Genomic DNA, 24,845 nt, shown 5'->3' with positions numbered 1-24,845 from the left:
ACTCCGACTCAGCGCAGAATGCTTGCTCCCTCAAAGAAGCTTCTAGAACATCTCCCAGCCCCCTTTTCACCAGCTGCTACTCCCGGCCCTCCTTACAGAAGCGGAGGCTGGCTCGCCCAGAGGCCTGGTGGGAGGTCGGCCCTCGGTGAAGGGTCTGAGACCGACCCGGAGGAGAGAAGGAGGCTAGGACCCGAGACGTGGAGCGGGCTCCCGGGTCCCGTTAGAAGACCCCGCCGCCGAGGCCAAGGTCGTCTCAGACCCCCCAGGGCGACCGCCGCCAGCGCACTCACCAGCGCGCTTCCGCGCAGCAGCCGAACCGCCGCTCCCTCCATGGGTGTTGTAGGAGATGCGACTGTGTCAATCCAGCGAAGTCCTTTCTCAGCGCCTCCGGGCCCAGGGCCAGCGCTTAGGGGCGGGGCCTGAGGGCAGGGTCAGGCCCCGCCCCCACCCCACCCCCCAGCACACCTCCCTGGCCCCGCCCCCTGGTGCCTACGGAACCTCAAGAGAGACACACAGCTCCCTCTCCGCCTTTGCCATAAGCCCTGCTCACGCGAGACTTCGACAAGGCTGTGGGGCGGGAAGAGAGTCGGAGACACAACAAACATGGCGGCGGCAGCGACGGTGACGAAGACGGCGGCGGCGGCGGCGACGGTAGCGGCATTAAACAAGGCGGTGGGAGTTACTCGGTGCGGTGGTCAGGTGGTAAGTAGCAGGCTTCCGGCTCGGAAGGCGGCGACACAGCTGAGCAGGACAGTTAAGAAGGAGCGGCGGGAGACGAGAGCCGAGTTCGCAGCGGGCCGGTTGACCCCGCTCGGGACTCAGTCTCATCGGAAGGTTGGGCGTGGTCGGTCGGTCAGCAGGGTCGCGACCCAGGGTGTTCTTGGCCCGAGTGCGGAACGTGCTGTTTCTCGGTTCCGGGAGCCCCGAGGGAGCGGCGCCTGTAGGCAGGGGCTGGAGACTCCTGGGTAGGGAGCTGCTTCTCGCTCTGACAGGTGGTCGTGCGGGGGTCTCCCCGAGGTTTGCGTCTTCACCGGGTCCCGGGGCCTGGGGGTTAGACGAGGCGCTGGACTCCTAAGTGTTCCGAATCCTTATGAGGATGCTGCCCCGACGCCAGTCCTGGGCTGCTCCTTGGGAGGACTTTTAAAACCTCTGTTATCTAATGGTCCTGCCTGGGTTAGTTTCTACTGTTTATGCACTCTCATTTTGGGAGATGTGAGGTTTGGGGAGATGTGAGGCTTTGCAGCGAAGACCCATTCAAGTTCACGCAGGCTTAAGTCTCTTAATAAACTGTAGTGCGGGTAACCAAGCCGTGCAACTATTAAGTGCTCTGTAACTGAATTTGAATTGAGGTTAAACCGGTTCCAGCTACCACTGACCACGTGGCCCGTGTAGTGTCCCCTTAATGTGCTATTGGGAACCCTAATGGGAAGTGACAATTGGGAGAAGAAATAAAGGTACTTTAAGTTGTGAGATCTAAGGAGAATTCGGTTTTGAAGAAACAAAACTTATTTAAAACAAAATTTTAAACATCTGGACAGTTAGTTTTAAAATTGCATTTTATTTTAATTTCTGACATGCCTTCAACAGCTACTGATTAATATGATGTTGGGAAATCGTTATGGGGAATTGAGATGTTTGGTGTTTTTTGCCCCCTAGGGGTTCAAACTGTTTCCTAGAAAACCCTACGTGTTTGGGATTGCGATAGAGAGCATAATAAAGAGGGGAATCAAGTGTTGTTCGTGGCGGGGTGTGCTTGGAGGTTTCCTTTTAGCCCTTTCCCACAAATGTTTCCCTAGGACTAGTGCATTATTTTTATGCAACTGTAGTTGTTCAGCAGTACTAAGCCTGACTCTGTAAGTGTACAACACTGTGCACAAATGAAATTAATAACTTGAGTTTAAGAAAATAAACATTATTGAGAATTTGCCAAAACGAAATCTTAAGAAATCCACCAGTGGGTGGAAAAAGTCAAATTAGTGCTTGTTATTCTTTGGTGGTTCTTTGTAGCTTTTTTTGAAATAAACTTGTTCTTTTGTTCTTTCATTATCTACTAGTTTAGTTTTCTGGGAATGGTAAACTTGGCACAGGTTATTTTCTTAGCTTAAACCTGTAGATGCTAGTTAACTTTTTGTCATAAAGGTTTTGATTTGTGGTGTGCTTTTCTTTGCAGAACTCTGTATGGCTTTTCAATTTTAGTTGAAATTCCCTCCATGGCCTTTTGGAGTCCCTTGGTGTGTCTCCAGAGTAAATTTCGATTACTCTTCATTTCATCAATGTTGGAGTGGCAAGAAAAAGGAGGAACTGATTTGGGGTGAAAAGGTTAGAGTGTGTAGCTCCTGTTTTGGATATCTTCTAACTTTATGTTTTACTTTTATGTTATGTTATCTGATTTCTCAAAGCCTTATACTGTCCCTTTTTCCTTTCAAAGAATTTGTTTTGGACAATTCTGTAATCGAAGGAAATGTGTCCTAATTATCTTTGAAGAGTCTGCGTCACTGTCTCTACAAATCAGTCCTCATTTGTCAGGCTTCTTTCTCCCTTGATGTGTATTCCATGGCAAAGTAAATCTTTCAGTGACTGTAATTATTAGGCCATAAAAATAAGCACATCTATTAAGCTGCAGTCACTTTTGTCGAGGCATACCTAACCACCAAATTAAGCTGTTGTATAAGTAAGTTGGTTGCTCAGTTTTCTACCTTATGGTTAGTAACCCCCAAAGAGTAGGTGAATAAAACAGAGATTTCTATTCCTGTATCCTGTTGTTTTCAAAAATTTCCCATAGCTAATAAAAAAGATAGACTTTGGGGGGAAGGTAGGTCATAGAGAATTCTTCTGGTTCTTATGTCACCGCTGTTTCATGGTTGTGGCTGTCTTCTAATTCACATCATGATGCCTGTTTTGTTAGCTCCTGGTTAAGAGAGGGTTTATGTGTGTGCACTTGTATGTGTGTCAACAACTTCCCATTTATAGTGTGAGACTGAAAAACAAGTATCAGAAAACTTCATACACCAATATCAGAAACCAAGAAAGGTTGGAGAATAGTTTTAAGTTACCTGCTTAAAGGTGAAGAGGTTTTCATGTTCTTTTGGGATCCCAAAGCTTGTTTCTTAAATGCTTCTTTCCTTCACTGGGTAGCCTCTGGCTGTTTTGTAAGAACCTTATTTTTGAGCCTCGAATGGGTAATTTGGGAGAAACTATTGGCATAAAAATGGTTAAGGTACATTCTACCCAGTTTATACAGACATGTACCTACACCCCAGGGAGTACCATACTAGACCCAACTTAACTTTAATCAGAGTAATCACAGGGGAGACACAAAAGTTTTGCCGTATCATAAGGAATGGGAATAATTCTTCCATGGTTGATATAATTAGATATCATTTAGTAGAAAGAATAGGTCAGGTTAGGAATACACCACCCAAATCTGTAATAAAATTGGAGAATTCAAATATGTTTCTTTTTCTGATGACATGATCTTCCATTTTGAAATTTTGTGTAAGTTGTATTTTGGCTAACAAGTCCCAAGGTGTTGAATTCATGACTTGTGGAAAAGATACCTCCAGTAAAAACATTATAGTTTGCTGATTTCTTAAAGTAGATTTTTATGGTATGTTTGGAGAGGTTTTTAAATTTATCAGTGTCTTAGGGGCATCTCCAGATTTCAGTTAATTTGTGAAGTTCTTAGATTAAACTTTCAGAGACTGATGATTATTAAAGACAGGAAGAGGGTTTGGATATGAAACCTTTATTTTCTTTTGATATTAGGAAGTGTTCTGTAGTTTCAGTTATTGTTCTTTTTCTATTTACTGTTGATTAGAAATAGTGGCTTGAGATGGAGAGAGCTGGATTTTGAACCAAAGACTCCATTCAGATTTAGGCAAGGGCCTGTCGTGTTGTGTGTGTGTGTGTGTGTGTGTGTGTGTGTGTGTGTGCGCGCGCGCGCAAAAGAGAGAGAGAAAGTAAGAGAGGGTGTGAGAGAGATAGATGTGATATAGGTCAAGGGAGCATAAAAAATGCTTAGGGATGGAATGACACATAATTTCTGAACCATTGCAGAAATATCAGAGGTTAAAACTCATCAATATATTTAAAACTCTAATTTAAGAACAGTTTTCTCCCCATATTTACAGTGTTGTGATCTTCCCTTTTTTCGTAGGCATTCTTTTTTTTTTTTTAAGTCCATCATGCATTATGATTGAAAATCACACAATTTATGGCAGAGAACGCAGTGAAATTTATAATGTGACAATGTGATAATAGCCAAGACTGTCAAAATATGCCAGCCATCCTCTGTAATTAGGCTCATTTGTGTTCTTAAAACTTGAGATGCATGTATAAAAATACCATTTTCTTCTGCTTGCTTACTGGCAATCTCACGCATTTTTTTTTCTGCATGGTCACATGTTGTACCATAGCAATGTTAGGCCTTCTAATCAGGAGTTGGTAAGATTTGTCTTGCTTTTTGAAGACTGTCAAAGCATATTCAGATATTTTCCAGTGGACACATCTCAGTTTTCATATTGATTAGCAAGAAGTGATGCTAAGTTGCAATGTAAATACCAGGATTTCTTTCTTAATTACAACTTTTATAATTAGGACACAGACAATCTGTAGGGCCTTACCAATCCTCATCCCTTTTATTTCTTTTTCCTCTTATTGTGGGGGCCTCTACCTCTAGTACTTTATTGAGTAGCAGTGGTAATAGCAAGCATCCTTGTCTTGTTCTTGATTCCAAAGGGAATGCAACTAAATTTTCTGTTAATTGTGATGTAGATTTTTGGAAGATACCCTATATCAACTTGAGGAATTTTTAAACATTCTAAATTTGAGTGAATGATTACTCTGCTATTTTCTTGCACCTACTGTTTGACACTCAGATATCAGTCTGATTTTTTTTTTTTTTTTTTCTACGTGGGTGGATTGCCTTTTTTCCCTCTGAGTAGTTTTATGTTCTCTTTATCTTCTTTGAGGTTTTAAAATTTCAAAATGTGTCTGTTATTTTATTATCATAGGTTCTGTTTTGCGCTCTATGATCCCTTTCTGTCTGAAAGACATCTTTAACTTTGGAATTTCTTGATTGTTATTTTTTTGAAAAACATTTCTCTTGGCTTATCTTTTTATTTTTCTGGAACTCATTTGATTAATTTGTCTGCTGTATTTCATACCTTTTTATGTATATCTTTACACTGTTTCCCACCCGTGTGTTTTGTTGTCCTTTTTTCCCCTTTCCCTTTTATTGAGTTATAATCTTACTACCAATTATTGTTGATCTTATTCTTTGTTTTTTTTTAAATTTTTTTAAATCTTTATTTATTTTTGAGACAGAGAGAGACAGAGCATGAATGGGGGAGGGGCAGAGAGAGAGGGAGACACAGAATCGGAAGCAGGCTCCAGGCTCTGAGCCATCAGCCCAGAGCCTGATGCGGGGTTCGAACTCACGGACCGCAAGATCATGACCTGAGCTGAAGTCAGACGCTTAACCGACTGAGCCACCCAAGCGCCCCTGTTGATCTTATTCTTAAAAACCTTTTTCATTGGAGCTGACTGGCTCACTTTTTTTTTTTTTTGCCCCTGATCAAAGGTTAAATTAAAAAAAATTTTTTTTAATCTTTATTTATTTTTGAGAAAGAGAGAGACAGAGCGTGAGCAGGGGAGGAACAGAGAGAGAAGGAGACACAGAATCGGAAGCAGGCTCCAGGCTCTGAGCTGTCAGCACAGAGCCCGATGCGTGGCTCGAACCCAAGAACTGTGAGATCATGACCTGAGCCGAAGTTGGACGCTTAACCGACTGAACCACCCAAGCGCCCCTCAAAGGTTAAATTTTAAAGGACGAATGAGCAGAATCAACAATAGTCATGGAACAATTAGTAATACACTGGTTAGGAAGCAGAGAGAACCAGTTCAGATAAGCATGGTAAGATGGGAAAAAGTAACTGAAACAAACTTGTTCAGAAACCAACAATGATCCTTAAGACTGAGAAAGTTGAGCCAGACTAAAGCAACTGATTTAAAGAGGTGGCCTAAGAGAGTAAAATAAGATATGAGTTTGGGAAATTGCAATTTGGGCTATGGGAATTAATGAGACGAGGGTAGACCATGTGTGTTTCATTGTAACTAAAGAACATATATATAAAATGATAGCTTATGATGCTCAGTTGATGAACTTATTGATAGAAAAAGGGAAAAAAAATCTGGGACAGGAAGAATTTTTTGACCTCAGGTATAACCATTTTTTTGCTGCAAAATAGCTACTGTTGTCTGAGAACATGCCGTATGCTACACAGGCTGTGAGATACTTTACGTATACGTACCTGTAAAACTTAAAACAGCATTGCCAGTTGATACTATCCCATTTTACAAAATAAGAAACTGTGGCTGAGAGAAGTTTCTGTTTAGAGTCTTCAAGCTAATACGTTTGGCCTAATACCGTAATACTGTTTATCTAGAGGATAGACTTTCAGTGGCCTCAACTTTCTAGAAAACAATGAAAAGATATAGTAATAACAATACCTTTTAAAAACCCCTAAACATCTTCTAAGAAGGGAGGAAAAGAACTATTCTCAAATGTTGCATTAAGAACAGTGAAAATTTGGTCATTTGCACATCCTTACTTGGATAGATATGTTCAGAATAAAGAACAAGTTAGATGTGAGGAGAGAGAAAGACAAGAAATACAGATATTAAATAAAAATCAGTCTGGGGCCAGTAAATAAGGGAAACCAAAAACTGCCCTGTGTCCTTCCATTAGTTCCTAAAATATCACTGCAGTATTGTATAGTACAGCATGCTACAGGAGTGACATAGTTAAGGGTTAGTCTATAGCTATTAGAGTTCTCGTTAGTTAAAACAGAAGTTTTGGTCTTAAAATATCAATCAAGCTGCTGTTAATTGGGAAATGTGCTGTCATGGAGCCTTCTCATTTCTCAACTCCACAGTTCATGCTTTGGAAAACAGATTGAAAAGTACCCAGACTAGTCCAGACATTCTTGAAGAAGAAAAACGTACTGGTGGACCTTAGTACCTGAGTTATTAAGATTTTTATTATTAGGACTGCCTAATTATTATTAGGCAAGCGGCATGGAGATCCTCAGTTTGTCTCATCCCTGAAGTGCAGCTAGATTAGCACCAAACCATTTTGCACACCTAGGAAATTGATCTGAGGATTAACACAACAGTCTGCATAACAGCCACAGAACTCGGCAGGTATGCAGTGCGGAGAGATGAATTGGGGGAGACAAAAGCAGCGGAGGGTAGGGAGCTGTTTTTGTGGAGAGAGGACAGAGAAAGGTGGAGAGTGTGGTGCATTGGGAGAGTGCAGGAAAAACACTCCCTCGAAAGTAGCTAGAGAAAGAGAGAGGAAGAGTGAAAACACAGGGGACTGAACAAGAAATCTGTTCCCCAAAACCATTGACAGGAAGAAAGGAGAGGGTTTCAATACCACCAGGATTCTATAAACATTGGAGCACAGAGTCTGAAGTTCTGGAGCCCAGTGGCTGGTGGTGCTCTGGTGAGGAAATAGGGCGAATCCCCAGGAGCAGGCAGCAGGGTCTGAGGGGTCCGCGTGCCACATGGGGAGAAGTGGTTCCCCTGCTTGGAGAGCATTTGGTGAGGCCATACGGCCTTCCCACAGACAAAGGTCCCAGTGGACTCCGGAGAGCAGACACGTTTGCTGGTATTGGGACATATATGCCAGAGTGTAGTGAAACCTGACGCCAGCTGGGTATTGTGATTTGCCACAATCTCTGAATCCCTGTGGCTGCACGATCACACAAACGTTTTCTGGGGCCAGCAGGCACCTGGCCATTGTGCAGCAAGACCTTCCCCCAGAGAGTCATAGTGGGTCCAAGCCACAAGGTTCTCTCAAAGTGTGGGGTTTTGAAAAAAATTTGTTTTAACGTTTATTTATTTTTGAGACAGAGACACAGCACAAACGGGGGGAGGGTCAGAGAGAGAGGGAGACACAGAATCTGAAACGGGCTCCAGGCTCTGAGCGGTCGGCACAGACCCCGATGCGGGGCTCGAACTCACGGACCGCGAGATCATGACCTGAGCCGAAGTCGGACATGTAACTGACTGAGCCACCCAGGCGCCCCAAAGTGTGGGGTTTTGAAACACAACCCCACCTGGGATCAAAACTCTGGAGGGAGGTGCCGCCTGGTAGGCGGACAGCTTGGACATGGACAGAGTAGAGGTGGGGAGTGGACGGAGGCCTGAGACAAAGGAGGGGTGCTTGATCATGGGTTGGTGAGAGCATGAAGTTCCTGTGCCAGAGACTAGGGAGCTGGGTGAAGCCATTTCTATCTCCTGCACGCACACACGCGCGCCACACCGATCCACCTCAGTAAGCTAAGCAGCGCTACCTAGTGGAGAATGGAGCCATTACACCAAGCCCTACCCAAATGCTCCCTCCGAGCATATCTCCTAGAACACCAGCACAAGTCCCTCTACCTGCTTAGTGTACAGACTATAGAGTACTTCATAGTTTGAGTTCTAGGGGTAATTGGATGTAACTTCATTTGGATTTAATTCTGTTTTCTGGTTCATTTATTTGTTTTTCTGCTTCTGGTTTTGTGTAAATTGATTTTGTTTTTTTTTTTTTTTCATTTTCTTTTGCATGGATACAGAAAGAAAAAAATGTATTTTTCTTTTTTTTTTGTTTTTTTACTTTATTTTTTATTTTTAAAAATTTTTCATTCTATTTCATTTTATTTTATTATATAAATTTTTTTTTTAAGTTTAAAAATTTTTAGGGGTTCCTGGATAGCTCAGTTGGTTAAGCATCCAACTTCAGCTCAGGTCGTGAACTCATGCTTCATGAGCTTGAGCCCTGTGTCGGCCTCTGTGCTGACAGCTAAGAGCCTGGAGTCTGCTTCAGATTCTGTGTCTCCATCCATCTCTGCCCCTCCCCCACTCACGCTCTGTCTCTCTGTCTCTCCAAAATGAATAAACGTTTAAAAAAATCTAATAAATAAAATATTTAGGGCTTATAAAAATACATTTTTAAACCTTTTTTTCTTTTCTTTTCTTGCCCTTTTTTTTTTTTTTACTATTTTATCAACCTTTCAACAAGCAGACCAAAACACACCTAGGATCAAACTTCTTTTGTTTCATTTTTTGTTTTGTTTTTAATTTTTAACTTTTATTTCATTAACTTTCTTATTCCTCCAAAATGGCAAATGAAGGAATTCACCCAAAAAGAAAGAACAGGAAGAAATGACAGACAGGGACTTAATCAACACAGATATAAGCAAAATGTCTAAACTAGAATTTAGAACCATGATAATAAGAATACTAGATGGGGTTGAAAAAAACATAGAATCCCTTTCTGCAGAGATAAAAGAAGTAAAATCTAGTCAGGACGAAATTAAAAATGCTGCAAGCAAAATGCAGTCTCAAATGGACGCCACGATGGCAAGGATGGAGGAAGTAGAGCACAAAATTATGGAGAATAACGAAGCAGAGAAAAAAGAGGGAAACAAAGGCAAAAGAACACGATACAAGACTTAGAGAACTCAGTGACTTATTAAAAAGGAATAACATCTGAATCACAGGGGTTCCAGAAGATGAAGAGAGAGAAAAAGGGGCAGGTTTATGTGAGCAAACTATAGCAGAAAACTTTCCTAATCTGGGGAAGGACACAGAGATCAGAATCCAGGAAGCACAAAGAACTCCCATTAGATTCAGCAAAAACCAACCGTCACCAAGGCGTATCATAGTCAAATTCACAAAATACACAGATGAGGAAAGAATTATGAAAGCAGCAAGGGAAAAAATTAGCCCTTAACCTATAAGGGAAGACCAATCAGGTTTGCAGCAGAGCTATCCACAGACACTCGGCAGGCCAGAAAGGAGTGGTAGGATATATTCAATGTGTTGAATCGGAAAAATACGCAGCCAAGAATTCTTTATCCTGAAAGGCTGTCATTCAAAATAGGAGAGAGAAAGAGTTTCCCAGACAAACAAAAACTAAAGGAGTTCATGACCACTAAACCAGCCCTGCAAGAAATTTTAAGGGGGAGTCTTTGAGTGGATAAAAGACGAAATGAAACAAAAAAGATTGGACACAACAAAGACTACAAAGGACCAGAGAACATCACCAGAAACAGCAACACGGTGGTACTGAATTTATTCACTACTCACTCTAAATGTCAATGGACTAAAAACTCCAATCAAAAGACATAGGGTATCACAATGGTAAGAAAACAAGTCCCATCTATATGCAGCTTAAAAGAGACCCATTTTAAAACTAAAGACATCTGCAGATTAAAAGTAAGGGGATGGAGAATCATCTGTCATGCTAATGGTGTTCAAAAGAAAGCTGGAGTAACCATACTTCTATCAGAGAAACTAGATTTTAAAATAAAATAGAGACTGTAACAAGAGATGAAGAAGGGCATTATATCACAATTAAGGGGGCCTATCCACCAAAAAGATCTAACAGTTGTAAATATTTATGTCCCCAATGTGGAAGCACCCAAATATATAAATCAATTAACCACAAACATAAAGAAACTCATTGGTGATAATACCATAATAGTAGGGGACTTCAGCACCCCACTTACAACAATGGACAGATCAGCTAAGCAGAAAATCAACAAGGAAACTAGCTTTGAATGATACACTGGACTGGATGGACTTAACAAATATATTCAGAACATTTCATCCTAAAGCAGTAGAATACACATTTTTCTTGAGTGCACCTGGAACATTCTCCAGAATAGATCACATACTGGGACACAAATAGCCCTCAACAAGTACAAAAAGATAGAGGTCATACTGTGCATATTTTTAAACCAAAATGCTATGAAACTTGAAGTCAACTACAAGAAAAAATTTGGAAAGACCATAAATACTTGGAGATTAAAGAACACCCTACTAAAGAATGAATGGGTTAACCAAGAAATTAATGAGGAAATTCAAAAGTACATGGAAGCCAGTGGAGATGAAAACATGACAGCGCAAAACGTCTGGGATGCAGCAAAGGTGGTCATAAGAGGGAAGTATATAGGAATCCAGGCCTTCCCAAGGAAGGAAGAAAGGTCTCAAATATACAACCTAGCCTTCACTTACAAGAGCTGGAAAAAGAACTGCAAATAAAGCCCAAAACCAGAAGATGGGAAATAATAAAGAATAGAGCATAAATCAATAATATTGAAATTAAAAAAAAAACAACACACAGTGGAACAGGTCAATGAAACCAGGAGCTGGTTCTTTGAAAGAATTAACAAAATTGATAAACCCTGGCCAGATTGTTCAAAAAGAAAAAGGAAAGGACCCAAATAAATAAAATCACAAATGAAAGAGGAGAGATCACAACTAATACTGCAGAAATGCAAACAATAATAGAATATTATGAGCAACCATATGCCACCAGATTGGGCAATCTGGAAGAAATGGACAAATTCCTAGAAACATCCAAACTACCAAAACTGAAACAAGGAGTAGAAAATTTGAACAGACCTATAACCAGTAAAGAAATCAAATTAGTAATCAAAAATCTCCCAACCAACAAGAGTCCAGGGCTAGATGACTTTCCAGGGGAATTCCGCCAAACATTTAAACAAGATTTAACATCTGTTCTTTTGAAGCAGTTCCAAAAAATAGAAATGGAGGGAAAACTTCCAAACTCATTCTATGAGGCCAGCATTACCTTGATTTCAAACCAAACCAGACCAAAGACCCCACTAAAAAGGAGAACTACAGACCCAATTTCCCTGATGAACATGGATGGGAAAATTCTCAATAATACTAGCAAACGTGATCCAACAATACATTAAAAGAATTATTCACCATGATCGGCTGGAATTTATTCCTGGGATGCAGGGTTGGTTCAATATCCACAAATCAATCAATGTGATACATCACATTGTGATGAAAGGATAAGAACCACATGATTGTCTCAATAGATGCTGAAAAAGCATCTGACAAAATACAGCATCATTCTTGATAAAACCTTCCAGAAAGTAGGGATAGAAGGAAGGATCAGACTTCAAGATCATAAAAGCCATATATGAAAGACCCACCATGAATATCATTCTCAATGGGGAAAAACTGAGAGCTTTCCCTCTACAGTCAAGAACACGATCTAAAGTCGATGTCCACTCTCATCACTGTTATTCAACATAGTTTTGGAAGTCCTAGCCTCAGTAATCAGAAAACACAAAAAAATAAAAGGCATACAAATTGGCAAGGCAGAAGTTAAACTAACTCTTCATAGATGGCATGACACTCTATGTGGATAACCCAAAAGACTCACCAAAAGCCTGCTGGAACTGATTCATGAATTCAGCAATGTCGCAAGATATAAAATCAATGTGTAGAATCGGTTGCATTTCTATACACCAATGATGGAGCAGCAGAAAGAGAAACCAAGGAATCAGTCTCATTTACAATTGCACCAAAAACCATAAAATACCTAGGGATAAACCTAACCAAAGAGGTGAAAAACGTATACGCTGAAAACTATAGAAAGCTTATGAAAGAAATGGAAAAGGACACAAAGAAATGGAAAAACATTCCATGCTCATGGATCAGAAGAACAAATGTTGTTAAAATGTTGATACAACCCAAAGCAATCTACATATTCAGTGCAGTCCCTATCGAAATAACACCCGCATTTCACAGAGCTAGAACACACAGTCCTAAAATTTGTATGGAACCAGAAAAGACTCCAGTAAGCCAAAGCAATCCTGAAAAAGGAAACCAAAGCTGGAGGCATCACAATTCTGGACTTCAGGCTGTATTACAAAGCTGTAATTATCAAGACAGTATGGTACTGGCACAAAAACAGACACATAGATCACTGGCACAGAATAGAGAACCTAGAAATGGACCCACAAATGTATGGCCAACTAATCTTTGACAAAGCAGGAAAGAATATCCAATGGAAAAAAAAAGTCTCTTCAGCAAATGGTGTTGGGAAAACTGGACAGTGACATGCAGAAGAATGAACCTGGACCACTATCTCACACCATACACAAAAGTAAACTCAAAATGGATGAAAGACCTGAACATAAGACAGGAATCCATCAAAATCCTACAGGAGAAAACAGGCAACAACCTTTTCAACCTCAGCTGTAGCAACTCACTCAACATGTCTTTGGAGGCAAGGGAAACAAAAGCAAACATGAACTATTGGGACCTCATCAAGCTAAAAAGCTTCTGCACAGTGAAGGAAACAGCAAAAGTAACCTACGGAATGGGAGAAGATATTTGCAAATGACATATCAGATGAAGGGTTAGTATCCAAAATCTATAAAGAACCTAACCAAACTCAACACCCCAAAAACAAATAATCCAATGAAGAAATGGGCAAAAGACATAAATAGACACTTTTCCAAAGAAGACATCCAGATGGCTAACAGACACGTGAAAAGATGCTCAACATCATTCATCAGGAAAATAAAAATCAAAACCACAACGAGATACCACCTCACACCTGTCAGAATGGCTAAAATTAACTCAGGCAACAACATGTTGGTGAGGATGTGGAGAAAGAGGAACCCTTTTGCACTGCTGGTGGGAATGCAGATGGGTGCAGCCACTCCAAAAGACAGTATGGAGTGCCTCAAAAAGTTAAAAATAGATCTACCCCACGACCCAGCAATAGCACTACTAGGTGTTTATCCAAAGGATACAGGAGTGCTGATTCAGAGGGGCACATGCACTCCAATGTTTATAGCAGCACTATCAACAATAGCCAAAGTATGGAAAGAGCCCAATTGTCCATCGACTGAATGGATAAAGAAGATGTGGTATATATACAATGGAATCTCACTCAGCAATCAAAAAGAATGAGATCTTCCAATTTGCAACAACGTGGATAGAACTAGAGTATATTATGCTAAATGAAGTAAGTCAGACAAATATTCAGACAAATTTCACTCATGAAATTTAAGATACAAAATAGATGAACATAAGGGAGAGGACACAAAAACAATATAAAAACAGAGAGACAAACCATAAGAGACTTTTAAATACAGAGAACAGTGTTGTTGGGAGTGTTGGGTGAGGGGATGGGCTAAAGGGGCAAGGGGTATTAAGGAGGACACTTGTTGGGATGAGTGCTGGGTGTTATATGTAAGTGATGAATCGCTAAAAATATGTGTGTGTGTGTATAAATACCTAATATAGTAAAACTATCAGAATATCTACTAAAAATCCCATTTAGTTAAAAAAAAAAAACTGTTTGGAGACATACATGTATTGTGTAAATCTCCATTTGGTTGAAATAACTTTTGAAATATTTAGCTCTTTGAAACATCTAAATAGCAGTCAAAGGAGGTTGTTTACATGCCCCCTGCTCCTTCCATCCTTAGAAGAGTCTCTGAATATCTCATGCCAGGAGCGGATATCATAATTTGTGACACCTAGAAAAAATTCAGAAGGAATCAAAAAAATTATCATGCCATTTAAGGGATGACTGAGTTCAGCAGACATGTTAGCTACAGGGGGGAGAAGAGACTTGCTGAGTAGGGATGTAATGAAGAGGATCTAGCTGGTCATAAGATCATAGAGGGGGGATTATATCATGAAGGAGGAGGGGGAGGCCTCGATTTGTAAACTTTCTTCCAGCTCTTAAGATTCTATGGATCTGACGGTCCCGTCCACCACTGCAGTTTGAATCACTGGAGTAGGTTGGTTTGTTTAGTTCTTAATGTGGTTGCCGTCTGTGCTTGGCGCCCTTTATTTCTTGTGCACTTTCTTGAAACTTTTCTTTTCATCAGCCAAATGCAAATATGTATGTGTAGACTCTGCCCACGCATCACTAACTTTCAAAAGAAAATAAAAATTGTTAAAAAAAAAAGAAAAAGACCGCGTGGTGTTAGTGTGAGCATAGACAAAAATAGACCAGTGAAACAGAATAGAGGATCCAGAAATAGAGCCACGTATATATAATCACCTGATTTAGAAAGGTGATAATAGAATCTAGTGGAGAAAGGCTAGTCTATGAAATGCGTGTTGCTAGGACATCTCTTTGGGAAAAAAGTATATTTTGACTCTTTACCTCACACTATACATACACAAATTCCAGATGAAATATGAAAGGTAAAAAAAAAAAAAAACTAGTAAAGTTTTTAGAAGAAACTACAGAAGAACATCCTCAAGTAAGATATTGGTAAGGACACAACTCTAAATGTGAAGGAAAGAAATGGGGAAGTTGGACTGTATTAAGAACTTGTGTTCATGAGGTTATCTTTAGGAAAGTGAAAAGGCAAACAGTGAGAGAAGACGCTTGAAATCCTCATATCCAATAAAGAGCTCATATCCAGAATATTACAAAGAACTCTTACCTATTAGAAAAATAAGCAAAAGACTTGAAAGCTCTCTCACTGGGTATGAAAATAGAGGGTGTCTTCATGGCTAATTAACATAAAAAGTACACAACTTCATTAATCATCAAGGGATAGAAATTAAAACCAGTGTGATACCACCATATATGCACTGGAATGGCTACAATGAAAAAAGCAATAAATACCTGTGTGTTGGCAGGGATGTAGAGCAAGAGAGCTCTTGTTCACTGCTGGTGAGAGTGTAAACTGGTTTAAGCACTTTGAAAAACCATTTTGCACCATCTAAAGCTGATATATGCAAACCCTGTGCCATAGCAATTTCAGAGGTCGCAGGGTCCTTGCTGGGGCTCAGGGACCAGCACAGGAAGGTGTGCTGGAGTGCTACCAGGATGCGGGTGGCCTTCTGTTTCTCCACGTGGATGCTGACTTCATGGATGCATTCAGCGTATGACAGACAATTCATTGAGCTCTACCCTTAGGATTTATGTGCTCTTCTGTGTGTATGCCGGGCTTTGAGAAGATGTTAAACTTACATATTGAGAAGTGACTAATCTTTAGATTCATTCTACTGAATGAATCATCTGGCTTTCAAAGATGAGTGTTTTTAGATAGAAATAACTCATTAAATAGTTGGAATATTTAATGAGGAAAAAAATTTAGCAGAAGATGTATTTAACAAGACCTTAGACATTTGCATAAAAATATTTTTCCTGGAAGAAAAGACTTTTGTCTCCTAGGTGCTAGACTTCGTTATCTTGTTTTTACTAGAAAACTTTTTCATTATTTGATTTCTGAATTTGGGCCATAATTATACCTATGTGAGGATCGGTTTAGTTTGTGGTTACAAAATCTTATATGATACTTTCCCTCTACATGAGCATCAGATTTTTTGTTTTCTTTCTTAATTTTTTCCCTCCATTCTCATAGCATGATGGGTAGCGGCAGAGGTGGGGATTTGGATTTCTAGGGCAGGGGTCAGGGAAATTATGGCATGTAGGCCAAACCTGGCTTAAGGCCTGCCTCTATAAAGCTTTATTTTGGAACACAGCCATACTCAATTTATTCACATGTTTTTTATGGCCGCTTTCAGCTATAATGACAGTTAAGTAGTTGAGACAGAAACCTTATGACCTACAAAGCCTAAAATACTTACTGTCTTGCCTTTTTATGGAAAAGGTTTACCACCCCTTGTTCTAGATCACCTTTATTTCTAGAGTATTCATCCATGTGAACCCTGTGATTTGAGAGCCTTTACTGTCCAAAATGATAGTCACTAGCCATATGTAGCTATTTCAGTTTAAATTAATTAAATAAAATTAAAAACTCAGGTCATTTGTATTCACCACACTTTAAGTACTCATCGCTGTGTGTGGCTGGTAGCAACTGTATTGGGGAATGCAGATACGTAATATGTCCATCATCCAGAAAATTCTCTCTGGCCTTGATTGAGCCACTTGTTTTTTTTTTTTTTTACTGTCTCCATTGATAATCCTGCTGATGTGCCTGTTTCTTTCATCTGGACTTATTTTCTCTTATTTTCTGTCTTTGTAATTTCATTCCATCTTTTAAGACTAAGTTTGAATCCTAGTTTATTTAAATATTAAATATATTAAATATTCAACATTTTCTGTATGTCTTATCTAGTTCACCAAGAAAATAGTAAGATATTAAAAGGCAGGCACTGTGTTCTTTGTAGCTTTGTTTAGTTCCTTGAACATAGTAATCTTTGTCACTGTTTTAATACATATTGGATCTCACTAAATAGTGTGAAATTATTTCACTTTTTTTCCCCCTAGGCATAAACGAACTGTAAACTTCAAAAAAATAAAAATAAATAAAAAAAGAAAGAAAGAAAAAGAAAAAAGTAAAGATGGGTGAAAAGAAACCAGAGCCTTTGGACTTCGTGAAAGATTTCCAGGAATATCTGACTCAACAGACTCATCATGTGAATATGATTTCTGGATCAGTTAGTGGGGATAAAGAAGCAGAGGCTCTTCAGGGAGGTAGACTCATCTTAATACTATTAATTAATTCACTTTTCATAAATATGTTAATGTTTGTATATAGCTATGCATATGATGAAGACCACTATTGACTAACGTGAATCATTCCATCTTTACTTAGAAAGATACAGTACAATTTGTTTTCCTCTTTACATGTCCGATTTTTGTTGAGGGAGAATGAGGCTTCCCCAAGGGCCTAACATGGTCTGGAGAGGCATTATGGTCTCATTGGAAGGTTAGGAGTTCCAAATATCCTTCCCATCTTATAAGTTCTAGTAGCTAACTGTCGACACAAGGAACCCAAGGGGGTCGAACATCAGCTTCACTACACAAAGGATTTGGCCATTAGGAAATCTGGATTAGACCAGAGACATGATGGGGGTTTCTGTTTTTTCTCTCTTAAAATGAAGAAAGCGCTGACAATGTTTACCCATTTAGACAGCAAACTGGAATAGAGAAAGCAACCCATTTGGGCCTGTTACAGACATACTTTATCTTGTTTGCTTACCAAACACACTGGAATTTATTTCTGAACGTAGCTCAGGGGTCAACAAACCGCAGCTCACAGACCCCACCTGGACTGCTAACCGTTCTTATATGACTTGCAAACTAAGATTTCTAGATTTTAAAATGGTGGTGGGGGGGAACCAAAACAATACTATAATGTGCAAATTATATGAAATTCAGACATCAGCATCCGTAAGTAACATTTGATCGAAACAGAGCTATATTTGCTTGTTTACATGTTTTCTATAGCTGTTTTTGTGCTATAACAGCAGAGTTGAGTAGTTGTGATAGAGAACATGTGGCCCATAAAGCCACAAAGTATTTACTCTCTGATCCTTATGGGAGGTTTGCTGACCCCTGATGAAGATGGTCTGTGGCCTGTAGTCCAGGGGCCAACAGCAGTGGCCAGGCATCATCTGGGAGCTTGTCAGAAGTGTAAAATGTCAGTTCCCAGTGCAGATCTACTGAATCAGTCTGTATTTTTAAAAGCTACTCATGTGATTCATATACATGCACATTAAATCTTTGGAGTCACCGGCTCGAGAGAGAAATCGGAGAGGGGGACACAGCCTTGTCCCTCCCATGCCGTGGCACTGTTGGATATTGGGTTTTCACCGACCAGCAAGATCACTTTTCTCCTGGTGAAGCAGGGAGGAAACAGTGGAGGAGGCGGCTTGATGTGTTCACACAAATAGTACTGCTATTCCCATGAAGTTGCAGCACCAAAAATGTCCCTTCTGACACTTGAGTGTATAGGTTCCTGGACTGGGATCCAAGAGAAAGGCTTGTAGTCCCCACTGCTTGCTGGTCTTCCTGATTAGGAGCACTTGCCCCTTCGGTTTCTTTATAGATACAAAGAAGTAGTCGGATCAAATTAAAAACAAAGGGCCAGACAGTACCTTTTAGCTTTCAAATTCTTGCAGTTCTAACATTCAGAGGTATCAGATAGACTATCTTCCTTTATGTGCTTATTTAGAATGTTAAGATCCTAAATGCATCCCAGCCTCTAGAACATGTGCATAAACCAGGTGGAACAGTGCAAAACTCAACATTAATTGCTTTAGACTACAGTAAATAGAGTTAGGATTGGGGAGATTACCGTGACTGCCAGTTATAATATTTGTAGAAGTGGCTAGAATCTTAAACGTGTGTAACTTTGCCAATACTCCTTACTCCCTCCCCTCTGTCTCCTCACCTGTCACATTAGGATAATACCCAGCTCTCTTCTTCAGAAGCATGTGGAGGACTGATAAAATGTATGTGTAAGTAATTTGAGATCCCCCTATGAAAGGTTCTCAAAAACAGGATACTGCTTTTGTGTGAAATTAACCTCAGTTCAGAAAGTGAAAGTCTGTAGCTTACGAGTTTAGCTTTTGTGCTAAATTAACTATCAATTTATGATTTTTTTACCACTCAAAACCAAAATGCTAAATTGAGTTGATTCTGAGATGCATAATTTCTTTTGCTATACTTTGTTTATAGCTGGAACAGATGGTGATCAAAATGGACTCGATCACCCATCTGTTGAAGTTTCTCTGGATGAAAACTCAGGAATGTTAGTAGACGGGTTTGAAAGGACCTTTGACGGGAAGCTCAAGTGTCGGTACTGCAACTATGCCAGCAAAGGAACAGCCCGGCTTATTGAACACATTAGAATCCACACAGGTAACGGAGAAACAGCTGGAGAAGGCATTTGTTTGGGGGTGGGAGAGGGGCCAAGGAAGGCAGGTTGATGCGTCCTATAAATAGTTCTAATAGTTTAACATTGATGGCTGATAACAAGGTATGGATAAATGGAGAAGTTACTCTATTTTTTCAAAACAATAGCATAATGAGAGGAAGTAAGGCCCCTTCTAGAGCTTCCCCTTCCTTAGCCATCTTTCTTCGTGTTCCAAGTAATCTCTCAACATTTATCTGCTTCTCAGGCTGGGCAGGTTAATGCTGATGGTATGTGAAGTGATAAAATGTTTTTATCTTCATCCTTAGTATGTTTCAGTTGCCGACCAGGGACAAGGCATTTATACAGTCACAGACTACATTGCTAATCTGCAGGGCTTGCTGTAGCCACCCCACTTCCTGAGAAACCCTCCTAGCTGTTCCTGCCCTGGGCAAGCCCTGGTCAGGTGTCCCAGCTGTGTGCCTGTGGTTTCTCATGCTATGTGGGGCTGACCTAGACCCCTTCTGAGGACAGGGTTTGTGGCAGGGCCCTCTTGGTGCCCACAGAGCCTAAAAGAGCAGCTGACACATAGTGAGTATTCAGTACTTAATTTGTTAAATTAATGACTCCAAATCTCATATTCCAGATATTTATTTTACACCATTTCCAGCTAAGGGCACTAACTCAAATTGTCCCCTCTGGCAGCTGAAGAGGAGAAGGAGGAAGGTAGAGGTAAAGCACTGGCCATTTTGAAGGGACACTTTGCATAACTCATACTTGGACTAGGAAACTCATTTCCATTTTGAGCTTTCTATTTAATAGAAGGACTTTTTAGAAAGGCTTTTTGTATTTTTTTTCTGAGGAAGGGGTATGTGTGTGTATGTGTATGAATATGTATGGAGAAGTGCTCGTGTACAGGTGTGTACATAAACATAACTGAGGCATACTTTCGGTAAAGTCACCGTTATACAGGGTACTGTCAGTTTTGCTCTTCTTTCCCAAAATGCCAGCTGAAGCCATAACAACTTTTACATGATATTGACTAAGAGAATGGCTCTCTATGTCTCAAATTGTGGCTGAAGAGTTCTTAAGCTTTATTTAAGTGTACAGGTTTCTTTGCAAAGAAACGAACAATTTCTAAATCTAATGAACGGACAAAACATGAAACTCTCCACAAATGAGCTACCTTTGCAGTTTCTCCCCCATTTTTCTTTTTAAACAGGTGAGAAACCTCATAGGTGTCACTTATGTCCATTCGCATCTGCTTACGAGCGCCATCTGGAAGCCCACATGCGTTCCCATACAGGAGAAAAACCATACAAATGTGAATTATGTTCCTTCCGCTGCAGTGATCGAAGTAACCTGTCCCATCATCGAAGGCGCAAGCATAAAATGGTACCAATTAAAGGTACTAGGTCTTCCTTAAGCAGCAAGAAAATGTGGGGAGTTTTACAGAAGAAAACAAGCAATCTGGGCTATAGCAGAAGAGCACTAATCAACTTAAGTCCACCTTCCATGGTGGTTCAGAAGCCAGACTACCTTAACGACTTTACCCACGAAATCCCAAATATCCAGACCGACTCGTATGAAAGTATGGCAAAAACCGCACCAACGGGTGGCCTGCCAAGGGACCCACAAGAACTCATGGTTGACAACCCTTTAAATCAGCTCTCGACTCTGGCAGGACAGTTGTCCAGTTTACCGCCGGAGAACCAAAACCCCGCCTCCCCCGACGTAGTCCCCTGCCCCGACGAGAAGCCTTTCATGATGCAGCAGCCCTCTGCCCAAGCGGTCGTTGCCGCCGTGTCCGCGAGTATTCCTCAGAGCTCCTCCCCCACGAGCCCTGAGCCTCGGCCGCCCCACAGTCAGAGGAACTACAGTCCGGTGGCAGGTCCGAGCAGCGAACCGAGTGCCCACACCAGTACCCCCAGCCTAGGGAACAGCCAGCCGAGCACTCCGGCTCCCACGCTGCCGGTCCAGGACCCTCAGCTCCTGCACCACTGCCAGCACTGTGATATGTACTTCGCCGACAACATCCTTTACACTATTCATATGGGATGTCATGGGTACGAAAATCCTTTCCAGTGTAACATATGTGGCTGCAAATGTAAAAACAAGTATGATTTTGCCTGCCATTTTGCAAGGGGACAACATAATCAACACTGATTGAAAATAATCACATTATGCTTTCCTTGGTTTTACCTTTGTGTTTTATAGTTTTGTTTATTGTCGTTTTTGTTTTTCTGGGGGTGGGGCCATTCCTAATAAGATGTCTGCTAATTTAAAGTCTATCTACATATTTATAGAATGTAAGTTTGACAGTGGAAACAAAACTTTCTCCTTTTTTTTTTTCTTCTCCCCATAAAAATCTGGTGAGGGTCACTTATGTATTAGAACAGTTAGACACATTGGGGTCTATTTTCTCGTTTCATTTAGACATTTGAGAATTGGAGTGCAGTCATAATCCTAACAGGTATTCATTTAAATTTCCCATATTTATGGTCCATAAAATCTTCAAAGCTTATTGCTACTCTTGGTATTTCAACATACACATTGCAGCTAGGTAATTTCTGCCATGAATCAGCATGGTAAAATTACCACCTCTTCCAAAGTCTATTAACAGCTTATTTCAGTGTTTTCGGAGAGGAATTGCCTTTAACAACACTCTTAACTGACATGCTGTTTAGTTCACATTGCTCAAGTTGAAGCCGCGCTTTCGTTTCAACTGATAATCACAGAACTACTTTGTGTAGATTTTGTTTTCCATAAGGGGAAATGTAATAGTGCATTCCTTTCAAATTAAAGCTATAAAAACATGAGGTAAAAGTTCTGAAAAGAAATGAAACTTAAATTGAAAATGGGCTTAATATTTAAAATACCTGTTTATTCCATTTCCAGTTTAAACACCTATCTTTTTATGCTGGTTTATTGTAAAAGCCACAGGAAAATACAGGAGAGTGTTAGAAATATAAGAGGATTATCTGTAAAGATGCCTTTTTGTTTCTTTTAATTTGAACCTTTCATTTAAATTCTCCATTCTGACGTCATTATTGTCAGGCAAGGTTGATAAGTATACTGAGACTCTGTTATTCCTTCTATTCCTTTGATGACCAAAGAGGTACAGTGGAATTTATCCATCTCACTCCTCGGAAATGCAGTCCTTTACACACATGCACACGCGCGCGCGCACACACACACACACACACACACACACACACAGAATCTCTGAAATGTCCATTTCCTGCCCTCTGTCCATTCATCGTCCATAATTTCTGAGAAGAGGTGGTATAGTAACACATGGGAAAATGTGGTGGTGAAGTAATACTTAAAAAAATGAGAACGTGTGTGCAGAGCAAATTCTGGTTTTTCCTTCAGAATTGGCCATTTAAAAGATCTGCTGTGAATTCAAGTTGTAATGCTTATTTGCAGGTCCTGCCAGTTTTTCGTGTACAGTGACAAAACTATACGGAGACTGAATCGCCGCCTTAGTAGGAAAGGGTACAAAAAGTAGGAAAATAGATAGAAGATGCAGTTAAATGTGGTATTTAATTTGTTTACAAAAATAAGACTTGCTAAATCTAGAATAATTTTGAATAGGAGGCTATTGTTTTTATATTGTGTAATAACTAGCTTACTCTGAAGAGGGCTTGGTCAATAAAATATATCGTTACTAACTGCTGGTTTCTGTGTACTTTGCAAAAGTTTGATTTTTTAATTTGGTTCAGATCTTACAAAGTGTTACTAATTGGCTTCTTAAGGAGAATATCCTAACTACTAAGCATTTATTAAGCAAAAAAGACCTGAGCTCATCTATAGTAACTAAAAGGGAAACACGGACAGTGTATGTCCCCAGAACCCCCAAGTGCCAACTTAATGGATCTTCTGCCCTCCCTTCCAAATGCTAGAAAGACAGTAAAAGGAGTTCTTGTGGTTTAATGTCCAATTGAAACTAATCTCAGCAGCATTGTTGAGAGAGCAGCAAGGAGTCTGTCCAAACTGTCAGTAACTCTCTTCCTTGTCAGATCTGAGGCTTGTGCCATCTACGATTGTATTTCTCTTGTAGCTTCACTCACTCACTGCTCAGATCCACTTTCATGCAACCATCTCCAAATCTGACTTGGCTCCAGTATTTTTTTATTGCCAGGAGAAACAGGTTGCCGTCATTTGGAAGCTTTTGCAATTCAAACGAAAGCAATACTCTAAGAAAATGAGAGATTTCATTAAAGAAAGAGGAAGGACTCTCTCATTAAAACCAGTTTATTAACTCTATATTCTGGGCCCAATAGTGACACACACTTTTTTCTGACAACTAAAGATAGATGTTTTGAAGGTACATTTTAATTTAAACAGAGAATATCTTTTTTTTCATAATTATAAACTAGAATTAGAAATCGAATTTTCCTAAGACTTAAAAGAGCACAGTCCGTGTTCCAAAGGCGTCAGTGCTTGAGCGCTACAATTAATTCTAAATGCACTAAAGTTTTTGAATCAAATCTACCTTAGAAACGTTTTTAGTATTGTATTTTTTAAAAAGATTTAGGATTTTATTTAAATTTTCTGTGAGTTAAATTTTATACATGGAAAGATACTATCTTCCATTAAGTGTTGAATATGTTTCTCCCATTTTATTTTTAATCAAATATTTTATAGAAAGGAGCTGCTAGGAAAAGTTGAACGTGAACTATTTATAGTACTTTGCTGTGAACAGGCAATGCTCTGAAACTAAATTTATTTTTGTTCAGTGAACATAAGTTTAGATTTTTAAAGTTCATAGATAATTTATCTCCACTAATATTTTTTTAAGAAACTGTGAAGAGATTAACAGGGAATAATTTCGTTTCAGATTTTACTAATCTAGTATGTAGCTACAACTTCCTGAAATTCAAGTAAAGGCTAGACTTTTACTTTGAATATTTGCCACTGCTATTTCATTTTAGAAATAAGTGTTTGCCATTTATCTGCAGAATTGTTTGACAAAGGGGATATCCCTTTAAAAATGTTGAGATAAACTTCATTTTAAGTTTTACAAAGATATTTATCAAGTGGATGTATTATTTTTAAAGAAATTCCCTGCTAAGGACTTTTTCATTAAATAATATTAGAGGGATTATGATTTCTACAACTTGTTTTTGTTCATATGTACTTTGATGTAACGAACATATTTTATATGCAAAACATAAAACCTGAGTATGGTTGCAAAACACTACATTGTTTAGGGATTCCAGAGAGCAGTTTGATGCTGAAATAACCATATCTAGTCTGTAGTTCATATTGTGAATTAAGCTTTGCTTTTGTAATACATGAATAAAAAAATAACACTTCTATTGATCTCGATTTTTCTTCTTTGAAAACTAGGGTCCAGTTAGTTTTTTAGTAATTTTCCCG

At 39.7% G+C, this 24,845-nt stretch overlaps 2 protein-coding genes across 4 annotated transcripts in view; one reads left to right on the top strand and one right to left on the bottom strand.

Annotated features, from left to right (window-relative positions):
* The window catches only part of ACADSB (acyl-CoA dehydrogenase short/branched chain), a 37,219-nt gene extending 36,794 nt beyond the window's left edge, over nt 1-425 (bottom strand). The window contains exon 1 of the mRNA XM_019424705.2: nt 291-425. Within this exon, the coding sequence (XP_019280250.1) occupies nt 291-332 (42 nt within the window). The 5' untranslated portion in view covers nt 333-425. The remainder of the gene's footprint in view (nt 1-290) is intronic.
* A 117-nt stretch (nt 426-542) lies between these two features.
* Nucleotides 543-24,788, top strand: IKZF5 (IKAROS family zinc finger 5). Of its 3 annotated transcripts, none has more exons than XM_019424709.2 (5): nt 543-702; nt 2,171-2,319; nt 17,090-17,296; nt 19,286-19,468; nt 20,683-24,788. In XM_019424709.2, the coding sequence occupies exons 3-5, from the start codon at nt 17,164-17,166 to the stop codon at nt 21,624-21,626; spliced, it is 1,260 nt and encodes a 419-aa protein (XP_019280254.1). In that variant the 5' UTR covers nt 543-702; nt 2,171-2,319; nt 17,090-17,163; the 3' UTR covers nt 21,627-24,788. The 3 variants fall into 3 exon arrangements, with proteins under 3 accessions (XP_019280254.1, XP_019280256.1, XP_019280255.1); XM_019424710.2 differs by lacking the exon at nt 543-702 and adding an exon at nt 741-965; XM_019424711.2 differs by lacking the exon at nt 2,171-2,319.
* The last annotated feature ends 57 nt before the right edge of the window (nt 24,789-24,845 follow it).

Source organism: Panthera pardus, unplaced genomic scaffold (assembly GCF_024362965.1).
Source record: "Panthera pardus isolate Hobbes unplaced genomic scaffold, ASM2436296v1 HiC_scaffold_22, whole genome shotgun sequence".
Classification (NCBI taxonomy): domain Eukaryota; kingdom Metazoa; phylum Chordata; class Mammalia; order Carnivora; family Felidae; genus Panthera; species Panthera pardus.
Note: the sequence above shows the minus strand (reverse complement) of the source record. Positions and strands in the feature narration are given on the sequence as shown.